Source organism: Pseudophryne corroboree, chromosome 1 (assembly GCF_028390025.1).
Source record: "Pseudophryne corroboree isolate aPseCor3 chromosome 1, aPseCor3.hap2, whole genome shotgun sequence".
In the NCBI taxonomy this organism is placed as follows: domain Eukaryota; kingdom Metazoa; phylum Chordata; class Amphibia; order Anura; family Myobatrachidae; genus Pseudophryne; species Pseudophryne corroboree.
In genome coordinates, this window is record NC_086444.1 from 476,029,702 (window position 1) to 476,052,866 (window position 23,165).

The 23,165-nt window shown below is 41.8% G+C and overlaps 1 protein-coding gene across 2 annotated transcripts in view; it reads left to right on the plus strand.

Moving 5' to 3' along the window:
• Nucleotides 1-22,915, plus strand: part of FANCC (FA complementation group C) — a 451,540-nt gene extending 428,625 nt beyond the window's left edge. For both annotated transcript variants that reach the window (XM_063913751.1, XM_063913750.1), the window contains exons 13-15: nt 8,862-9,036; nt 14,283-14,489; nt 21,667-22,915. In XM_063913751.1, the coding sequence (XP_063769821.1) occupies nt 8,862-9,036; nt 14,283-14,489; nt 21,667-21,831 (547 nt within the window). In that variant the 3' untranslated portion in view covers nt 21,832-22,915. The remainder of the gene's footprint in view (nt 1-8,861; nt 9,037-14,282; nt 14,490-21,666) is intronic.
• The last annotated feature ends 250 nt before the right edge of the window (nt 22,916-23,165 follow it).

Genomic DNA, 23,165 nt, shown 5'->3' on the forward strand with positions numbered 1-23,165 from the left:
GGCTCCTTCGTTGTTATCATACTGTTAACTGGGTTCAGATCACAGGTTGTACGGTGTAATTGGTGTGGCTGGTATGAGTCTTACCCGGGATTCAATATCCTTCCTTATTATGCACGCTCGTCCGGGCACAGTATCCTAACTGAGGCTTGGAGGAGGGTCATAGGGGGAGGAGCCAGTGCACACCACCTGATCCTAAAGCTTTTATTATTGTGCCCTGTCTCCTGCGGAGCCGCTATATCCCCATGGTCCTTACGGAGTCCCCAGCATCCACTACGGACTACGAGAAATAGATTTATCGGTAAGTAAAATCTTATTATTTTTGATATTTTGTTAATCAGCCACAAGCTAAAAGGACCTTTTTCCAATCTATAAAATACAGGTTGAGTATCCCATATCCAAATATTCCGAAATACGGAATATTCCGAAATACAGACTTTTTTTTAATGAGAGTGAGATAGTGAAACCTTTGTTTTTTGATGACTCAATGTACACAAACTTTGTTTAATACACAAAGTTATTAAAAATATTGTATTAAATGAATCTTAGGCTGTGTGTATAAGGTGTATATGAAACATAAATGAATTGTGTGAATGTAGACACACTTTGTTTAATGCACAAAGTTATAAAAAATATTGGCTAAAATTGCCTTCATGCTGTGTGTATGAGGTGTATATGAAACATAAATGCATTCTGTGCTTAGATTTAGGTCCCATCACCATGATATCTCATTATGGTATGCAATTATTCCAAAATACGGAAAAATCCGATATCCAAAATACGTCTGGTCCCAAGCATTTTGGATAAGGGATACTCAACCTGTAATAACATTGCAGTAAACGTCAAGGTTTGCCATTCACCAATGAGTATGAGTTTTTTAATATTAAGTTTTTTTATTGTAGTTTTACACAAACATATATTTATAGGGTATAAAGAGGGGTACAGAAAAAAGAAATAGGGACAAGGGGAGGCATATCAGGGATACAGCAATACATAAACATAACTGGAACATAGTAATCATCATTTGTACGAACCACTCCAATAATCAAATATTAGAGGCCGAGGTCGAGCCAGGAGATCGTAACACATTTAAGTCAACTGGAGCACTATAAATGGAGGATTGGCCTGGCTTTTCTCTATATATGGTCCACTTATGCCACTTCATATAGATGGAAGAGGCCGATGAGGAGTATTTACATTCCGCCGTTTCAAAAATGAAATGTTTATGAAGCTTATTTTCAATTGTCATTATATTAGGAACTGCAGCCGATTTCCGTTGTTGGCCGATAGAATCCTTAGATGCTATTAGAATATGACCCATAAGGTATTTGTCACTACTGGACATACAGTATTACCAGAATAGTAATGAAACAGAACTACGAGAGGGTCCACCAAAACATCTACACCCAATACCTTTGAAATGAAGAGGAACACCTCTCGCCAAAGTAGCTGTATCACGGGACACGACCAAAAAACATGTAAGATATCCCCTACCATCCCGCAATTCCTCCGACAACTAGAAGAAATGTCAGGCCAAATCTTATGTTGTCTCTCCGGTGTATAATATATTCTATGGATTAATTTATAATACATTTCGGAATGATTAATACATTTAGAGATCGTAAAACAGGAGCGAAAGATGTCTTTCCAAACAACTTCAGTAAAAACATTAGGGAAATCTGTTTCCCATTTGGACTGTGCAGGAAACAAGCCTTTACGAGATTCCAGGAGCAAGTGCTGGTACCACCTAGAGATACCACCTCTAATAGTTTGGGATGTAAGAAGAAATGACAACATATTAGGGAGACCCAATTGGGCAGGAGACTTAGGGAGACAACTATGAAGCCAATGGCGTAATTGAAGGTATTTATAAAAGTCTTGATTGGGATTCGAAATTTCGTTTGAAGGAGGGAGAATCGGACTAAATTTCCATCCGAAAGTACATCCTGCAAAGTCAGGAGACCTAGGTCATGCGACATATTTAGTTGTAAGTTAGGTATCATAAGAGCTATTGAACGAAGAGACAGCCGTGGGGAGGGCAAGACGGCATTGGGGCTAGAGGAAACCATACACTGCTAAGTTGAAATAGTAGTTTGGACCACTTTACACCCAGCAACCTTAGGAGGAACCAAGGATATGGGTAACTAAAACAGGTCCTGTAAAGAGAAAGGGAACATAGTGGTCTGCTCTATAGACACCCATGGTTTAGGCGTGCCCTGCGTGGACCAATCCCTGGCCTGACTGAGTATACATGCGAATGGTATTTCCAGCAGTTTTAGTAGCAGTCAATGTAGTTCTCGCTATTTTCAGCCTTGCCCCTCCCCAAACATAATTAGATATCAATCAGTTACATTTATTGCAAACAGATTTAAAGAAAGGTCGAGGGATGGTGCGAAATAGATACATTAGTTTAAGTAATAAAACCATTTTCGTTGCAGCCACTCGACCCACCCAGGAAACTTTGTGCATTATCCAGTCCTTAGTGAGCGTTTCAAACGCTCTAAAGAGTGGGTCATAGTTGCAAGTCAGTAAGTCAGCCTCTCTGGAAAGATTAACTCCCAGGCTCAGAGTGTAAGTGCGGAAGAGAAGACTCAGGCTCTAGAAGACACAACAAGATATCGTCAGCAAGGAGGCTAATCTTATGGGGCATCCCTCCTCTAATGGGACGAACTATCATGTCTAAAGACCTATTCCGCTCAGCCAGAGGCTCAACAGCCAAAGCGAAAATCAAAGGCTACAATAGACACCCTTGGCGAGTACCGTTGGTAATATTAAACTTAGAAGAACAACATCCATTGGTGAAAACCGAAGCCGACGGTGAGGAGTACAAAGCTAAAATAGAATGTAGTACCCTATCCACAAACCCGAAATGCTGCAAAGTAGCCTGTAAATAATCCCAATGCAGCCTATCGAATTCTTTTTCTGCATCCAGGGAAAGGACTAGCAATGGCTCTCTTTTGATCTGGCAATGTTCAATTAAATTGATAACTCTACGGGTATTATCCGACGTTTGTCTGCCTAACACAAAGCCTACGTGATCATGATTAATCAGGCCAGGTAGGAGGGGGGATAGTCTATTTGCTATCATTTTAGTAAACAGTTTAATATCAGTAATCAGCAATGCTATAGGGCAATAATTCTGAACTGCCGTCGGCGATTTACCTGGTTTAGGTATAGTAACAATAAGTGCTTCTAACATTTCCCTTGGGAAACAGGTGGTGCTGGATGCTTCAATAAAAACCGATAAGAGGACTGGAGCAAGGTTAAATTTAAACTTTTTGAAAAAATTAGAGATGTAGCCATCCAGACCAGGTGCTTTATCTAAAGGGGAAGAATCTATAGCCGCTTCAACTTCTCCCGGCGTCCATGGAGCGCTAAGAGAATCACAAGTCTCTGTATCAAGGGTAGGAAGAGATAACGTCTTTAAAAACCTTCTAATATCAGGTAGCGACGGTTGGGGGGTACCAGGGTCATTTTTTAAATTATACAGTTGCGAATAATGACCTTTTATAGTCTCGTTTAAGTCTGGCTGCTATCTGAATCGCGGAACCCCTGACTACAGCCTTCAGAGAACACCAATGAGTGAAGATAGACGTATCTTCAGAGTGATTTCTATCAAGATACAAATCTAGAGACTTCAGGATGGCCTGATGAGCCTCTGGATGAGCAAGAAGGTGTGTGCCTAGTCTCCAAGAAGCCGGGGGGACCACTCGTTTACCAACATCCCATATTAATAAAAGACGAGAATGGTCTGACCAGGAAATTGTTAATATATCAATCTTGCTTATAGAAACTAGCGTCCATTTATCTACGAATGTCAAATCGATTCTAGAGTACGACCCATGAACATGGGAATAGAAGGTGTAGTCCCTAACTGAGGGATGCTTGGATCTCCAAGCGTCAAACAATGTGTACTCAGCTAACAGTTGGCAGAACTTGCTAGAGGGATCCTGGGGCTGATTCTGATTAAGGACTCGCGTTGGGCGAGATCTATCAACAGGGGTCTAAAACCAAAAAGTCGCCCAAAATTAAAAGTGCACCCTTCCCGTGCTCCTGTAGGGTTCTACAAAAGTTCCTACAAAAAGAAATCTGTTTGTTATTTGGCGCGTAGCAAGAAACTAAAGTAATCTCAGCATTGTCTAAATGGCCAACCAATAACAAATATCTCCCTTCAGGGTCTTCATATTTGGAGGATAATACAAAGGGGCAGCTTGTGCTATCAGGATAGCCACTCCAGTCCTTTTTAGAAGGCCCATTAGCAGTGTAACAGTAAGTGTATCTAAAATTAGTAAAAAGGGTGAGATTTTGACTTTGAAAGTGTTTCCTGCACAGCAACAATATTTATTATTATTATTATTTATTACCAGTTATTTATATAGCGCACACATACTCTTTACAGAGAATATTTGGCCATTCACATTAGTCCCTGCCCCAGTGGAGCTTACAATCTATATTCCCTATCACATGTACACACAGACACATTCACACTAGGGTTCATTTTGGTTGGAAGCCAATTAACTTACCAGTATATTTTTGGATTGTGGGAGGAAACCCACGCAAGTACGGGGAGAATATACAAACTCCGCACAGTTAGGGCGATGGTGGGAATCGAACCCATGACCTCAGTGCTGTGAGGCAGTAATGCTAACCATTACACCATCCGTATGAGCATTGAGTATACGGAAATAATTCAAAGCTAATTTCCTTTTTTGGGGGGAATTTAATCCCTCAGCATTAATAGAGACTAAGTTGACCATATTTTACAGTAAAAAAAAGAAAGAGAATCCGGACCACACGGCTGAACCCATTCATACTGATAAATGTATCTGATATGCGGAGAGTAACACACAGAAAAAAAACATAAGGGGAGACATAGGGAAAGCATGAAAAACAAAACTAATCTGATCTCTCTTGAGACCACAACCAGGCGCCATAGTATGACGGCTGTGTATACTAAAGGGGGGGTAGTGGCAGTTCTCCTACCTTTTACCAAAGACACAGGAACAGAGATAAAATATATGAGAATATACGAGAAATACAAGAACCAAAGTACTCATGGGAAAACCTGTATATGTAGAGTGAGGGAAACTAAACTAGGTAAGGTAGTGTTGTGATAACCCATAAAGCGCAAAGCTGCATGACATAGCTAACATCTCTAAACAACCAGAATGACACCCTACAAAAAAAGGGGACATTATCGATAGAATATTGAAGCCGTAGAGACATCAGCAACAAAACTTCTATATCATAACAGATAATAAACATAAGCAACAGAACATATAAACAAGAAACATAACCTTCAAAGCATCAAACCTCAAGAATTACAACCTCTACCCCACCGTGAACCAGTCCTGTTGAAGTTGCCTGCTGGGGGAGGGACTAGAGGTAGAACCTGAAATGTTCCATGACTTCAGGCGTTCCATTCCCTCAGCAGCATTCGGAATGGAGACAGTGGAACCTTCACGGGAGACCAACAGCTTGGTAGGGAAACCCCAATGATAGGGAATAACTGCCTTCCGATTGGCAGTAGTAATGGGTTGAAAGGATCGTCACTTGAGAAATGTTGCTGCAAATAAGTCCACAAAGAGTTGAAGCTCCTCAAGGGCTGTAGAAGTGTCAGAAGACAGTCTAGCTGCTTTCAATAAGGATTTATTGATGTAAAAATAATGCATCCTCATCAAAACATCTCTAGGGGCCCAATCAGAGGCCGCTCTGGCCTTAGACAACCTATGAATCCGGTCAATAAGCAGGTCCGCTGGCGAGGCTTGAGGTAAAAGCTTCTTGAATAAGTCCACTGCATAATCGTGCAAACCACTGTTCGGCACGGACTCAGGGACCCCACTCAATTTAAGATTATTGCGACACAATCTGTCCTCTAAATCTGTAACTTTGTCTCGTAAGAGTTGTACCTCCATCTCGAATGCGCCATGAGAGTCCACCAGACTATTATGTGAGCTGACAACTTCCTCCATTTTATATTTTAGGTGGTCGGTGCGACCACCAAGTTTATCTATGGATTGTTGGCATGCCTGCAGGGTGGAACGGAATTCGGCAGCAACTTCATCTTTAAAGTGGAACAAAAGCAGTTTCATAGTACCCACTGTCAGGGCATCTGCATCCCCTACTTGTTCCAAAGCAGAGTTGACAGTAGATGCAGATGAGGCGGCCGCCATGGGGATAGAGAGCTGCAGGGCCGTGTCAGCAGCAGGGGTCCCAGTACTTTTAGGCCACGGAGGTTGAGGAGACGACTTAAAGAATGTTTGCTGAGAGACTGGTTTAGAGGTCTTTCTGCGTTTTGGTGGCATAATAAGGCACAAAGAGACAGCACAGAGTTCCCAATTATCCGAAATAGAAAGTTGAAGGGTCCACTGTGAGTAGGAATATCAATACATCAAGGCAATATTAAGCAAGGTAGGAGGAAACATGCCCATTAGGGTGACATTATCAGAGACATCAACTGTAGGAGGCCAGCCAGCTTCCAATGGGAATACCAGTCAGCCAAAAGTGGTAATCAGCAGGGGATCAGAGAGAATGGCAGTCTAAGTGGCAGCAAGGATGAGGGGGAGACACAGCAGATAAAGGGAACACACTCACCCTCTGCTGGGATCTCACCAGACGAGCACTGCTGAAATCAGCTCCCACAGCAGGCAATGGCAGCTCCAGGGGGAGAGAAAAGCCAGTCCAGATAATGCAGGCAGCAGGGCTCTCACGTGGGAGACTGAGACCCGCACCTCCAGTCACCAGGCTGCGCGCCATCCGGCGCCGAGCTCCGCAAGAGGCCCCCAGCACTGTTGAAGCTGCAGGGTAGAGAGAGGGAGTTCCCGCCATGTCCAGCAGTATGTAGGGGCGCAGGGAGAAGAAACAACAGCCGCCTCCCAGCGTACCGCGGCCATGGCTAGAAGCCGTCCGGCACTTAGCCCCATAGTAGGACACCGGAATGGTAGGAGCTGTGGGGGCAAGGGGCAGACAATCTCGCCGGGCAGGTAGAAGACGCACAGGGTCAGGCGGTAAGGAGCCGATGCCTCACACTGGATCTCGTCCGCAGCCAGGCGTCTTCCGGTCCGAAGTCCCCAGGAAAGTCCGTGGCTCCGCATAGCGGGATAGGCCTCAGCCCGCCGGAGGCCCCGATCAGCCGGGAAATTCACTAGGGTGCGCCAGGAGTCTCCAGAAGGCACGGCAGAGGCAACAAATCTGGAGCTTAGGGCCAGACCCGCAGATAAATCCTCCTAAAGAGCAGGCTAGCCAGGAGCTTAGGTATCACACGTCTGCTCCAGTGGTGCATTAGGCCACGCCCCCAATGGTATGAGTTTTTGAGACAAAACACATTGACAATACCAAGCAGATATTCATCACTGTAAACCAGCAGTACAACTGACCTACCTGACAGAAAGGACAGCTTTCACTCCAGGCACACACAAGTTATACAGCCAGGTAATACAACAGGCTCAGAGAAGCATATGTATGGACCTTAAGACAGGCTTGATCAAACAAGATCACAGCCCTGAAAAAAAATGTTTAAATGGAAAAAAAAGCAATATACATACTAAGTATCAGCCTTGAGGACTGACTACAAGTAAAATCAAGGGAAATTCCTTTTCCCCTTAGTGGTCACATTGAACGCATAATTGCAGGCTAAAATATTCCCAGAGCTTCCACCACAAAGACAACCAACCAAACTGTAACCACTAGATGGGCAGAGTTATCAGCAGAAAAAAAGTGTGAAACTTGTGTAAACATCTTTAGCACTGTCAGGGAGATAATATCATCATAACATCAGCAACACAACATTCAGGGCACTTTTCATTTGTGTGAAATGCACTACTGCAAAACTGTGGTTTGATGAAACAGACAAACCTTACGTATCCATTAATAAGTGGAAAACAAATGCCCTTAGAATGTTGACATCCCTTGTAGTGACAATAACTTAAACAATCCAAGCCTCACTATGTTATGGGAAACATTAGAACACTTGCAGGGGGGTGAAGTACAGCCAAAGGTAAATTTGTGCAGAAGTTAAAATTGCCCTACATTGCCATATATAAATTGTTAATTCTTCAATCGCCAATCTATGCTACCCTGTTGAGCAAAATCACCCAATATTTACTCATTCATTTGACAGGCGTGATTTTCAGTGGGTGCAGAAAGCTCATGCAAATGCTGGATATTTTATCTTTTAAAAGAATATATATTAATTTAACAGAGTGTTTCCCCATTAATTTCAATCAGCAATACTTTTCTTTTGGCTTTCCATTCCTATTCAGATTCATTAGGGCAGATGTATTAAGCCTGGAGAAGTGATAACGCAGTGATAAGTGTAACGCACCAGCCAATCCGCTCCAATATGTAAATTGACAGAAGCTGATTGGCTGGTGCGTTATCACCTTGCACTTATCACTGCTTTATCACTTCTCCACGCTTAATACATCTGCCCCACTGTCCATTGAAATAAATACGAAATCTCAACTGTCTCAAATCGGTTAGATTATTTTTGGAGGTTTCCATGGCAATTGTAAAAACTAAAAAGCCTAATAATACATTTAGTTCAGATGTAAAATATATATAAATGATCCTTTTCTATAAATGCATGTCCCTTAATAATTCTGACCAGGCAGTTGCTGGTGACTTTTTGTATATATATTATTTTTATGCTGCCTGTATAAATCAGTATGCACACAGTTCATTAACAGTTCAGAACTACTATGGGTGCATTTGTTAAAAAAAACAAAACATTGCTTTCTATTCTACACATACAGTATTGTGCATAAGATACTGGAAATTGATCATCAGAGGAAAAGTATAATTTTTTGTAAAACAAAAATTGTTTTCGCTTTAACTTGGAAGTGATTCATTTCATTATTTTACAGATCTCACGAGAGTGTATTTGAATCCTGGTTTTTGCTAATCCACTTAGGAGAATGGGTGGACATTGCAGCAGAGCTGCTGTTGACGTCAGACCCTGAAATTTCAGACGACCTGCTGTGGCTTTTGGCATTTTACTACAATCCATGCAATGAGAACCAAAGCAGAAGTAGAACAATGGTAGGTTGTGCAGTAAAGCAGCACGAGTAAGTTTGGCACTGAAAAATATGAGATTTCTGTCATTTTTATTGGCTTTTCTATGATAAAATAGCATATAAAATATACAGAATTTCAACAGACTTAAGGACTTTTTTCCAATATGCGTTTTTTTTCCCCCAATTGCATTTGAAGCAAGGACCATAGCTATGGATCACAGTTATATTTAAAATAGATTTCTGACCAAATAAATCTGGTTAGGTTCACATAAAGAAAGCAAAGAGCGCTTTTACACTTAACGCCCTGTCTAAAATGCAATTACAGAAAAAATTGAGGTTAAAGTACTTTTAAGAAGATTGTTTCCCTTTTTGTCTGGAACTTTAACAGGCTTCTCTGTCCTGTCTAGAAGCGTTCTCTGTTGTGTTCATTTACTGTATTTGATTTTGTTTGGTCTCTAAAATGAGGATCTTGGCAATTGTATGTTATTAGATACATGTACGTGTGTATATGAAATTTTATAAGAGAGAGAAATAATTCTGTGTATTGGATTTGTCCAAATATAAGGTTTTGGGCCAAGTAAGTCTAAAATATTTATTCCGTTTATGAATTGTAAATGTGTATATTTATTAGTCACAGACTTGATGTTGGCATATTCCATCACTGACCTTTTTTAAATGTGTTACCTCTACAGACCACCCAGGAAGATCACTCTTAATTTAATAAGTATTTTGGAAACCAATGTATTTGCATTTTTAAACCTGAGGGTAAAAACTACATTTGTACAGGGAAAACATAACACTGATGTGTTTTCCAGAGACTTTGGGTAAAATATATTTACAGCATTTTTAATTTCCATCAGTTCTCAAATGAGCAGTTTCATGGTTCACCAAAGCTTGTTCTAGTGTGTGTGTGTACTGTATGTTTGTGTTTGCATTATACAGTTTAAAAGCGATAATGTTACATTTATAACTGAATTATATGTTTTAGAACATACAATGCAAGTGAATATAAATGTATATGTGATTGTACAGCTTTATAGGTATTTAGCAGATATAAGGGTCGATTAAGATACTGTAGGAGTGATGGTCTGTTTTGGAGCGAGACATTGTGTCCATCTACATCGCCTCTTTTGCCCCATAAAAGTGAGCACAGGAAACTTTGGGTTGTAAATTGTACCATAATGGCCAAATATGTACTCAGCTATAGATAGTGAAACGATGTACGGCTGCACATCATTCCCAATTGAATTGAACACCGCTGCATTATCACTTCTTTAAGTTATGCTAAGTTTTTAAGCTTTACAATTATGAAAATCATTTACTTTGAGTTCTAGACAAATTTATAGATCACTGGGGGTCATTCCGAGTTGTTCGCTCGGTAAATTTCTTCGCATCGCAGCGATTTTCCGCTTAGTGCGCATGCGCAATGTCCGCACTGCGACTGCGCCAAGTAAATTTGCTATGCAGTTAGGAATTTTACTCACTGTTTTTTCCTCGTTCTGGTGATCGTAATGTGATTGACAGGAAGTGGGTGTTTCTGGGCGGAAACTGGCCGTTTTATGGGTGTGTGTGAAAAAACGCTACAGTTTCTGGGAAAAACGCGGGAGTGGCTGGAGAAACGGAGGAGTGTCTGGGCGAACGCGGGTGTGTTTGTGACGTCAAACCAGGAACGACAAGCACTGAACTGATCGCAGATGCCGAGTAAGTGTGGAGCTACTCAGAAACTGCACAGAGATGTCTTATCGCAATATTGCGAATCTTTCGTTCGCAATTTTGATAAGCTAAGATTCACTCCCAGTAGGCGGCGGCTTAGCGTGTGCAAAGCTGCTAAAAGCAGCTTGCGAGCGAACAACTCGGAATGACCCCCCCTGGCAAGACCTCACATTGGTGGATATGCTTTATTCCAGCATGTAGCCTTCAGTAAATGAATGCCCATTATCAAGGCAAAGCAGACCATTTACAGACACAATGTATGAACAAACAACTTGCCAAAGAGGGAAAGTGTTCCTTACCTCTCCAAAGAATCGCACTCTCCCTCTATTGCCATCTCACTGGCGCTAGCAGTATGTCTGCATTATGTGCCGGTCCAAATTTAACAGTAGCACCCGCAGATAATTGAAAGAAAAAAAACTTTAATATTTTTTATACACAATCAGTGGCTGCATATTCCACAGAGCCAGGGACAGTGCTCTCTGTTTGTGTGTGGCAGCAACAGGTGGAGTTGTCGAAATCGATAACTGCAGTTGTCCAAACATTCAGTGCAATTGATCTTTCATAACTTGCAAAACCAGATCAGCACCCTATATAGTTAATAGCAGTGCCAATCATGACGTCATTCTGATTACTTCCCAACATTAAATGCAGGGATCCAGTAACTGCAGCACATAATGTGCACAGTTATCAAATATACATGTAACACCTATACAGAGGTGTAACTGAGAGGCTACAAAGTCAGCTGCCGCCGGGCTCCTGCTTTGAAGGGGGGTACCTCTCCTCCAATTGACACCAGCCACCATCCTTTCCGTTGCCGACTACCTATCCCCTAGTCCCTGCACCTAATTAATTACACCCTCTTTATTATAGATACACATTTTACAACTGTCATAGCCAGGATTAGAAGCCGCGACCTATTACACTGGAAGCAGACAGCTTACTGATGGAGCTATTTGCTCCTATATCGGAAGCATGAGAATTCTAACTATATGAAGTTACTTCTCTGACAATTACAAGTAACTTCATAGAATTTTCATGCTTTTTATACAGTAGCAAATAGCTCTGTCAGTAAGGTGCCTGCTTCCAGTGTAATAGGTTGTGGTTCCTAATCCTGGCTATGACACTGGCAAAATAATTGTCATAGACATAATCAGTTTTGTGAGAGACTGAGCAGATCTACAGTAGGTAGTGTGTGGCTGCACACTACATAAATCTGCCTAGTTGTAATGGTTTTGAACTGACAATTCTAACTAGTAGCTTCATATAGTTAGAATCTGCAGGATTGCTATGCAGGAGCAAATAGCTTTATTACTAAGGTGTCTGCTTTCAGTGTAACAGGTCATGGGGTTCCAATACTAGGTATGGCTGCTGAGAAATGTGATTGAAAATAAATTACAATGAAATATGTATCTTTACATGTTTGTTTGTTTTCAGACCACTCCATATACACATACACACACACGCACACACACTCACAGCCAGGCTGTGAAGGCAGGCGCAGCACCACCATTTTTTTAATTGGAGCGGCTGCGTGACAGCATGCAGCCGCCCTGATAACGCTCCTGACACACCTCCATTTTTCGTGATTACTCCTCTAATGCCCCGACCCCGCCCACCCAACGTCCTTAGCTGTCAATCATACTGCGGTCACATCCTTTCGGGATGCAACCACAATATGACAGCCTGCACATGCACATTGCAGCCGATGCACGTGCACAGTACAGCACAGGTCGGGAGTATACGATCACAACGCATCTCCAACCCATGCGGAATAAGGCTCTTAAGGTATTGCAGAGACATTGTAGCACCATATAAATAACAAAAATATGAATTATAATGCATGGGATAGACATATGGCTATTTTTAAGACTTGACGCTAAAGCTGGGTACACACTAGACAATCCTGGATCGTGGCCGTACACACATATTTTGAGCAACCATGTGATATTCATTGGCCACATCCTTGTGCATGCTGTCATTAACGATATCTTCAGATCTTCATTGCAGGCAGATCTGAAGATGTGATGAACAACGCATGGGAGTGCGCAATAGTGCGTACACACTAGAAGATGTGGACGATTTGTCATTCCAATTCAGCTGAAAACAACAAATTGTACAGTTTATTATCTTGTGTATACCCAGCTTTACCTGTATTACAAAAAAAACATACAAAATGCTGACTATTGATGGTGTTTCTATTGCATGACAAGATACAAAAATGTGTTTTAAGGAGTAATGAGTTTGCATTTGGACTTTGGGCCTAATTCAGACCTAATTGCTAGCAAGCGATTTTTGCACTGCTGCGATCAGATAGTCGCCGTCTACAGGGGGAGTGTATTTAAGCTGTGCAAGCGTGCAAACTGATTTTGTGCAGTCTCTGCGCAGCCCAGGACTTACTCAGCCACTGCGATCACATCAACCTGTCCGGGACCGGAAATGACATCAGGAACACTCCCTACAAACGCATGGACAAGCCTGCGTTTTTCCAGACACTACCTGAAAATGGTCAGTTGCCACTCACAAACGCCTTCTTCCTGTCAATCTCCTTGCAATCGCGCGTGCGAACGGATCCGTCGCACAAACCCTGCACAAATATTTCTGAGCAACTCATTTCCCGGTCACCCTCACCTTTTGCTATGCAGGGAAAATACAGACTGATTTTGCATGTATGAGCATATACCGGGCAGCTTTGCTTTTACACTAAAATGTAGCATTTAGCTAGGTAGGATAGGGACACACCCTTCCTAAATCTGCAGTGCAACATGGTTCAAAGTTAAATTGAGATACTTTTTTTTTTCTCCTTTGTTTTCTTTGCTCCAAACTCTGCAGGAATCCCATGATGCATGACATTGCATAGTTTACATGCTAGACTAATAAACACCTACCATACTAATAAACAGTAGGATCATTTCTAGCCCAGTCTGTATTTATACACATATGCACACATATTTGTAATTCCATACCATTCCGGAGATATAGATGTATACATTATTATTGGAAGATTAACAGTTGATAAAATCAGATTCTGGAGTTTTCATTCTAGTGATCTGTTCTCATCTGTCATAACACATCTCTTACAAGTTCTGCTGAATAATCAATGAAGGGGGTTCTTTCTCAGCACAACATGTAGTGGTGACTGTATATAGAGACAGTCATATTATCCTAATATTTTTCATTCTCCACAAGTAACAGTCTTGCAGTCTATAATAATGGGCCTTTCACAATTTTTTCCACTCTTAAAAAAGTCAGTTTCTGGCTAAATGCCCTGACAGCTTAATTGTAGAGACCAAAGTAATTCAGGGCATTTAGTTTTCGCCTTTCCAGAGTTTAATGTCAAGCTGAGTGCACCAACGCCTAAAAGCTGCCTCGCCTTCTGGAAGTGAATGGTCTGCTGACTTTCTAACATGGATTTCAGCTGTCACTAATCCCTTATTTAGAGTGAGCGAAAACTTTATTCTGGAAATGTCTGCATGCTTGAGGTCCCTCTATCTCTAAAGCATTTTTCATTTAAACATATTATTCACTCTAATTTGTTATTCCTCTTGTTGCATTCTATAGGTAGAAGCAAAAGCTGTGAAAGAATGCTTGGTATTACTACGCAGAAATTCAGCTGTCTGTGCCATGTCTTTACACAAGATATTTGAAGAAGGAAATAAAGAGAAGTCATGGCATCCGTGTACTCTGCAGCTAATTAGACATCTGTGTGTTGCTTTTCTTTTGTTCTCCCCTGAGTGGCACATTGTTGCCAAGGACTGTATCTCACATGTAAGTGGTAATGTGTACTGAGACAGTGGCCTGTAAAGGCCACACAGTTTTGTAGGAGTTAGGAGACTGTTTCTGTGTCACTTAACTTTTAGTTATTTAAATTATGTTACTAGTTCAGTATTTAATATAGGGTTCTGTAGGTCTCATCTGTGATGCTGTGACTAGTATGTGTCTAATTATTACCCCCTTGAAATGTTAACGTCATGAACTAAGAAAGCTTTCTGGTGAATACTCAGTGTGTCTTACCTTACTTATCTGTACAATGGGGGATATCCAATTACCCGCGGTACATTACCACTGTTAATGATATCACCTAAGGCTATCCTATTAGCCCCAATAAGCCGGTATGAGCTGCGGCTTATCAGAGTTTTTCCAGTTCCCAATGCAGTGCTGACGTCCAGCTCCCCCCAGTCACATGATTGCTTCCCAGTTATGTGACCGACTCCGGGGGTGGTGGTAGAGGGGGGATGCGGGTCACAGCGCTGAGTGTTGGCTCCCAGACCGTGGTGCCCTCACTGCAGTCCCAGTCTGCTGCTGTTGTGGTGGGCATGGGACACTGCAGGTCGCTGCGGCTATGAGGGATTTTGTTTCACCTGTCTCGGGCAAGCAAAACCAAATCCCCGGGAAAAGACCTGTTTTCAAGCGAAAACGGGGCTGTTTCTCACGAAAACACACAGTTTTCAATGAACCTGTATGTTTTCAGGAGGAAAGCTGTTTTTTAATTGGATATCCTGTAAAAAAAAAAAAACATTGTTGAAACTTGTTTTATCTCCTGTAATAGGATACCGCCCAATGTGTGTAATGCTGGGCATACACGGTCAGATAAGATGCCTGTCAGACCGATAGGCATTTTAGCTGGTATCCATTCAGATGGTCGACAGTGTTAAGGTCGACACTCATTAGGTCGACCACAAATGCTCGACACATGAAAAAGTCGACATGGCTTTTTTTTTTTTAAATGCATTTTTTACTTTTTTATACTTTACCATCCACGTGGACTACGATTGGGAACGGTAACCTGTGCCGAGCGAAGCAGCGGTAGCGGAGCGTGGCCGCTCGCCATGCAAGGGGACGCGGTACACTAATTGGGGTTCCTGGTCATGTTATGGAAAAAATTACACCAAAAATAGTCCAAAAATCCATGTCAACCTTTTCACATGTCGACCATTTTCATATGTCGACCATTTGTCCATGTCGACCATGTCAATGTCGGCCATTAGTGGTCGACCTAATGAGTGTTGACCTTAACATTGTCGACCATTCATACCGGAACCATTTTATCTGACCCTGACGATATCCAGGATAAATACTGTGAGATCTCTCACACTGCATGTCACCTGATATCGGCGAACTGGTCCATGTGAAGGAACAGAGGAATGTCCGTCAGTCAGCCACAGTAGGGCATACACTGCCCAATGCGGCCGACCGGACACTTGAAAAGATTGCATCGAAGGGACATGCCGGACAATCCAACGTGCCCGACCGATCAATATTTTCGTGTCGGTCGGCCGAATACACGCTGTTATTATCTGGCCGATCAGCTGATATCGGGTTGATCGGCCAGATAATTGTAGCATGTATGCCCAGCATTCGAAATTGCTGAACAAATTAAAAAATACTTATGCATAGGTAGATTTGATAAGCATACTACAATGTGCAAGGAATATTCTTTACAATCAGCAGATATTTTAGTGTCTGTTCAGTTTTTTTTAAGTGCAATATGTGACCTATAAATCAAGCATGTAAATTGATAAATGGACAACCGGTGAGTAACAGAAGTTTGATGTATAGTAACTTTATGACATAATGTTTCTCTCTTCATTTTGCTTTATAAAAATACACTTGGAATACTGCAGGGCAGTATAATACATTTTGATACAGGATTTAACTAACACCACCCGAAAATGAGTGATTAGGAGTCAGTATGGCGGGGTTCCTCCTTTCTTTCAGCCAAGAGGGATTCAAAAGCTTTCAGGTTCAAATTCAAAGCAAAAGATATCCCACTGAATATAAGAAGAGACTGTATGTTACTAGTGTATTACGTTAAAATCAAATAGGAGTATTGTCTGTTAGCTGCTGACCTTAATGCAGTGACAATGCCGTTTTATATGCAGGAATGAAAGCTATACCTTAAACACACCTTAAATACACTTTACCATGGACCCGCTGCGGCCGCTGTACTTAATACACACTCTACGTACTTTGGCCCTCATTCCGAGTTGATCGGTCGCAAGGCGAATTTAGCAGAGTTACACACGCTAAGCCGCCGCCTACTGGGAGTGAATCTTAGCTTCTTAAAATTGCGACCGATGTATTCGCAATATTGCGATTACTAACTACTTAGCAGTTTCAGAGTAGCTCCAGACTTACTCTGCCTGTGCGATCAGTTCAGTGCTTGTCGTTCCTGGTTGACGTCACAAACACACCCAGCGTTCGCCCAGGCACTCCCACCGTTTCTCCGGCCACTCCTGCGTTTTTTCCGGAAACGGTAGCGTTTTCAGCCACACGCCCCTGAAACGCCGTGTTTCCGCCCAGTAACACCCATTTCCTGTCAATCACATTACGATCGCCGGAGCGAAGAAAAAGCCGTGAGTAAAAATACTTTCTTCATAGTAAAGTTACTTGGCGCAGTCGCAGTGCGAACATTGCGCATGCGTACTAAGCGGATTTTCACTGCGATGCGATGAAAAATACCGAGCGAACAACTCGGAATGAGGGCCCTTGTACGCTATTAGCGTACAAAGTCCTGTGCTGTGTACGGACTTAGCGTACAAACGCCGCGCTGACGGTACAAAGTACACAGAGCGCGTACACACCCAATGAACATACTTTAAACCTTATACAGCAATGTGATGCGTTAATAATACACTTTAAACCTTATGCAGCAATGCAGTGTGATGTTATTACACTTTAAACCTTATGCAGCAATGCAGTGTGATGCTATTACACTTTAAACCTTATGCAGCAATGCAGTGTGATGCTATTACACTTTAAACCTTATGCAGCAATGCAGTGTGATGCTATTACACTTTAAACCTTAGCAGGGAAAGAAAGACACGACAACAGTCTGTGGCTAAACCACTGGGTTCCGACACCACAGCGTATTATTGCTGAAAGGGGGTTACAATACAATCAATACAATACCATATAACAGAGTAAATGGCTACAGTCAATGTTACATACGTGAGTGGATTCGCTTGCGCTACCCGGTCCGGTCCTCTGTCATCTGATAGATAACGTTGTGAGTCTTGTGTCTGACCAGGCCTGCAGCAGGCTCTCTTTATACAATTCTTCCAAAAAGCAATACAATAGATACTTTAATCTCTTTGTCCATTGGACACAGGGATGCACATTTACAGTACAGGAGAGGTCATAGGTCGGTTTGAATAGGTAGGCGATGTCTTTCCCAACTGCTCTTGTGGGTGGTCTCCTCTGGATTCCCGCCGCATACATAATGTACAGTAAATACAGTTTATATCTATATTCTGCTCTTGCACATAACTATCCGCAGGAACATGCGATCTTTCTCAAACCAACACCGGAATGTTACCCTTAAAATACCCTTCAGCTGGATACCAAACACCACCTTATAACCTTGTTCTGTCCCCTCCTATTCTGTAAAGGTGAATCCCTTTGTTCTGAAACCATTTAAACTGCTGTTACTTTCTGATGTGGTGCAGGGAGGCTATGTGTACATTGTGCACTATTTGGATTAAATATGTAATGTGTTTTGATAGCTTTCCATGCGTTCACAAACTCTACCGTAAATACCCATACCACGCGCTAATGCGCAGGACCGCGGGAGCGACCATACGCAAATTGCGAATATGTGCACGCACGACAGAGCAAGTACGCGCACGGAGGCCATCTGTGCGTAGTTTGTACGTGATGTGTGTACTGCAATATTTTTCGACTTTGACAGCAGTTTTGATATTCAAATAATGTAAGAGGTCAGTGTTTCTAGTATTTCTGTTCATCTTGCAAATCTGCAAATTATTTAGTGCCTTTTATACAGTGATACAGAGAATCACCTCACATTCCTTAATTGATGTACAGTATTTAATCTAAAAAGAAATACTTATTAGGGGGACATTTACTAAGCAGTGATAAGAGCAGTGAAGTGAGCCAGTGGAGAAGTGCCCCATGGCAACTAATCAGCACTGAAGTAACATCTATAATTTGCATACTATAAAATTATACAGAGCTGCTGGTTGGTTGATGGGGCAACTTCTCCATTGGCTCACTTCTCCGCTCTTACACTGCTTAGTAAATGTCCCCCAAAATATCATGTGATTTTGTAACAAATATATGTTTAAAAATCAAGAGTGCATTCACAGGGTAAAGGGAAATATCAGGTTCTTAATAGCTAAATTCCCAAATTGATCTGCAGTATCAGATAGGCTGAAAGATGTTAATAGCCATTTCTCCTGTAATCTCCAGTAAGCAGTGATTCCACTTGGTGCAGCTGTTCCCTTTGTCACACAAGTGGACAGCCAGTCTCCATGAGGATTTAAAAAGGGCATTGGCTTTTTTTTATTTTTATTTCAGGGTTTACAGTATTTCTACACTTTGGCTAGCAGTAAGGTGATGGGGGAACATACATCAAAAGCGAATCAATTGAGAAAAATAAAATAGTAAGCAAAACTTCAGGATCACAGTATCATTGTCAGATAGATTTAGCATCAGAATTTTTTTTTTTTTTAAGATATTTTATTTGCAAGTTTTGTCAGAAATGCAACAAAAAAAGAACATTACAGAAGAAAATACACAAAGCTTCAGTCCAATAACATGCTGAACTTATACATTTATACAGTTCTTCCTTAATTCACTCCAAGCTGACAAGCATCGTATAATACTAGGCACACAGTTTTCTTAGTCTATTCTATAAACAAATATAAGTTCCCTTCTCTTTCATTAACGTTTGACACCGAGAAAATGTTTGTCTGGATTTAATGATCTTTCATGTTACATAAACTATCTCTTTGAGGTTTCATAGACAAATGTCATATAGATATTTTAGTGCTAGACCACACACCTCCTGCTTACAGTACTGGCAAATAGTGTTGCCTCACTTCAGGCCTAATTCCCACCTGATCGCTGTGCTGCAAATTTGCAGAGGGCTGTGATCAGATAGTCGCCGCCCCGGTAGAGTGAAAACCCACCCGTGCATGTGTGTGAATGCATTTGTATGCCACCACGCAGCGGACATCTGCAAATCCGTTCGCAACTCACTTACCATCAAATGATTTTTTCAAGTCTGTGAGTAGCCCAGGACTTACTCCTACAGCGCAAGAGAAACAGGCTGACCGGGGCCAGAGCTGACGTCACACACCAACCCAGAAAATGATTGGGAATGCCTGCGTTTTTCCTGACACTGGCCAGTTACCACCCCCAAACGTCTGCATCCTGTCAATCACCTTGCGTACTCCAAGCGATCAAAATTTTTGCACCATTCTGTCTCTTTTTGGCGTCACACCTGCGCATTGCAGTGCACACGCATGCGCAGTCATTAGATAATTGGCCGCTGTGCGAATTCGCACAACAGCGATCAGGTCTGAATCGGGCGCTGTATTTGATACCACCAACATTCCAATTTTCCAGTGGTTTTATGAGGCAGTGTAGCTCCCCCCATGTGTCTCAAGGCCCTTGCATACCTGAGTGAGACAATGGAAAAGTAGATTTCAGATTGATGATCTGTCTAATGAATACTGGATTACATGCAGCCATTACCTATAATAGCAATAGCAGAGAGAGCGAATTGGATATACACCTGTGCGGAAACCCCCCATGGCAAGGAAACATAACAGAAGGTTTTTTTAAAAATTGGTCAACAAAGACAAACTGGTCAACAGGTAGTTCCAAGTTGTTTTGAAATCCTTCTTGTGCATAAGAAGCAGCATGGTTATTATCACTTCCATCAGAGGAAAATCACATGTTGGTTTTGATCAAGTTTGCAAATTGCTTAAACTGCACACACAGAATGTGGTGTGGTTCACAACTAAAAGAAAGTATTGCTGTTCTGGCTGGTAATTGTAGTTCCACACCTCTTGTCTCAAGGTAACGTAGCTGTATGCAAAAAAAAAACTGTGTAAAGTTGCTTACTGCAGAGCATACTTGCCTACCTGACCCTCTCCATGAGGGAGAAAATGCTCTGTTCCTGGACTTTCCTGGTAATGTATGATTGCCATCACCTGTGGTGAGCTAGTTAATTGATAAGAAAGGTGTTTCACCACAGGTGATGGCAATCATACATTACCAGGAAAGTCCAGGAACAGAGCATTTTCTCCCTCATGGAGAGGGTCAGGTAGGCAAGCATGCTGCAGAGTTTCTAACACTCCAGCATTACAGTCCAGGTCTTAAGGATATCCATGCTTGAGTCCAGATGGATAAATCAAATTGACTAAAGTACTACTAATTAAGTCACCTGTGCTTAAGCATGGATATTAAAACCTGAACTGCAGTGGCAGAGTTTAAGAGACTGCAGTAAGCAAACTTTTCTCCGAAGCCCTAAGCCATACTGTTTGTATAAAGACTTCATGTAAATGCTTTATGATATGTTTTCGGTAAAAACAGCTAAATCCATGTATGATAAATCTGTGCACTCCTGCTAATTTACACAATCTTCAAATATGTTGTAAATAAAAAATATTTTGCTATAAGTTAAACAAAAATTGTCCTTGAGAGGTGTTGCTTCCACTCTGAAATGCTAGGTGTGGTTAAGGTGATGTCTCCTGAACCTCCTTAGATTGTGATATTGCTAGTAGTACCTGTTCATGCCATATGTTTCTTTTCCAGCCTTAACAGTTGTAGAAGTGGGTGGGGATTTAATAGGGGGCATGCAATCTTGCCGATATGAAATGTGAGAACTTTTATCAACACGCTGTAAATGACTGGGAATGTACTATTTTGAAGATCTGGTTTCCTTTTTGCTATATTTATCTGCCTGTTTGAGTTGTAAAGCCTTTGATTCAGAGCAGTGCTGGACTCACAGGTCACAGTCTGATCTCAAATTGTGGGGCTCTTCCATTGCAAAGATTAATTGAAAACATGAAAATAGTTTGTTTTGTGGTCATATTTTGACTTTTTACCATTTGTTAAAGAAAACGACATATTTGTTTATGGAATATTGAAAGGCATTTGAGGATAATGTTACTTGTTTCCTCTCTCTCTCTCTCAGATGACTCAGACACAGGAAGCTGCCAGTGAAGTTTCTGACGTACTGGCTCGTACTTTATGCAGACTTGATATTCCTGGAATGGAAAGACAAAAGATAATCACGATAGCACACAAGCTGCTTGAAGACATAATAAGAATCTGGGAAAACAAGGTCCAAAATGTTTAATAACAAGAGTGTATGCAGTTTATATGCTTTTCTATTGGCCAGCAAATTGTGATGTTTCTTTTGTCCTTGTCACTATTCCTATATGAAAGTGGTGCTATTAATTCCCAGCGATGACTTGAGATTTGATTATTAAGAATGCAGATGTCAGGAAGTTGTTTGGAACCAGTTTACTAATGAGTGATTTGGAAATTTAATATGTGTATGAATGGTATGCGTTTAAAATACCGTCCGTCTGGATTCTTGCGGTCACAAGAGAGACGTCAAAATCCCAACGGGTTCAATGCCACTGCTGGAACACTGGCAAGGTAGGTTCACGACACTCATAGAGGGAGAACAGAACCTGTGGTGAGCGAAGCAAGCCATCACGCCCGCAGCGTGGTCAGGTCAGCAAGCCCGCAAGGGTCCTCGATGTGCTTGCCCCGCTGCCGGCATTGTGGGGGCTGGGACGCTGCTGTCGGTATAGTGACAGCCGACATCCTGTACGCCAGGATCCCATACCGATCCCGTATGAAGTCTCCACCTTGACTATGAAAGACCTGTAAAATGACTTTAAAAAAATTTTTTTTTTTTTTTTTTTTTTGCATAACCATATTCTATTCTTTTGACATAACAAGTACACAGACTTATACCCAAGTCAATTTAAGCAGTTGCCTGGCGTGGTCGCATGATATGTGACCAGTCAGAAACACCCACTGGGCGGCTGCTGGAAGATAATCTTCCAGCAGCTAGCAATCTCTGGTTCTTCTGCTTCCAGGTTCCCTCCCCCAGTGCCTGCTGTGCTACCGATCAGTGCACCACGCAATTGCACAGCTGTCGAGGAAATGTAAAAGAAGCTGCTCTTACCTTGCAGTGAGAGATTGCACTGTACATAGGACCTTATTCAGGTTTGTTAGCAAAGCAAAAAAGCACAGTAATGGGCAAAACCATGTGCACTGCAGGTGGGGCAGCAGATGTAACATGTGCAGAGAGAGTTAGGTGTAAATTTAAGGTGGGAGTTTTTTTAGAATTGGTGATGTTGCCCATAGCAACCAATCAGATTCTACATATCTATTATCTTCTAGAAGCAGCTAGATAAATGTTAAGTAGAATCTGATTGATTGCTGTGGGCAGCATCACCAGTTCTAATAAAAAAAACTCCCACCTTAGTAAATTTACCCCCTTAGATTTGGGTGGGTTGTGTTCAAACCGAAACCTAAATTGCAGTGTAACAATAAAGCAGCCAGTATTTACCCTGCACGGGAACAATATAACCCACCCAAAGCTAACTCTCTCTGCACATGTTACAGTACATCTGTGCCTCCTGCAGTGCAACATGGTTTTGGCCATTAGTGTGC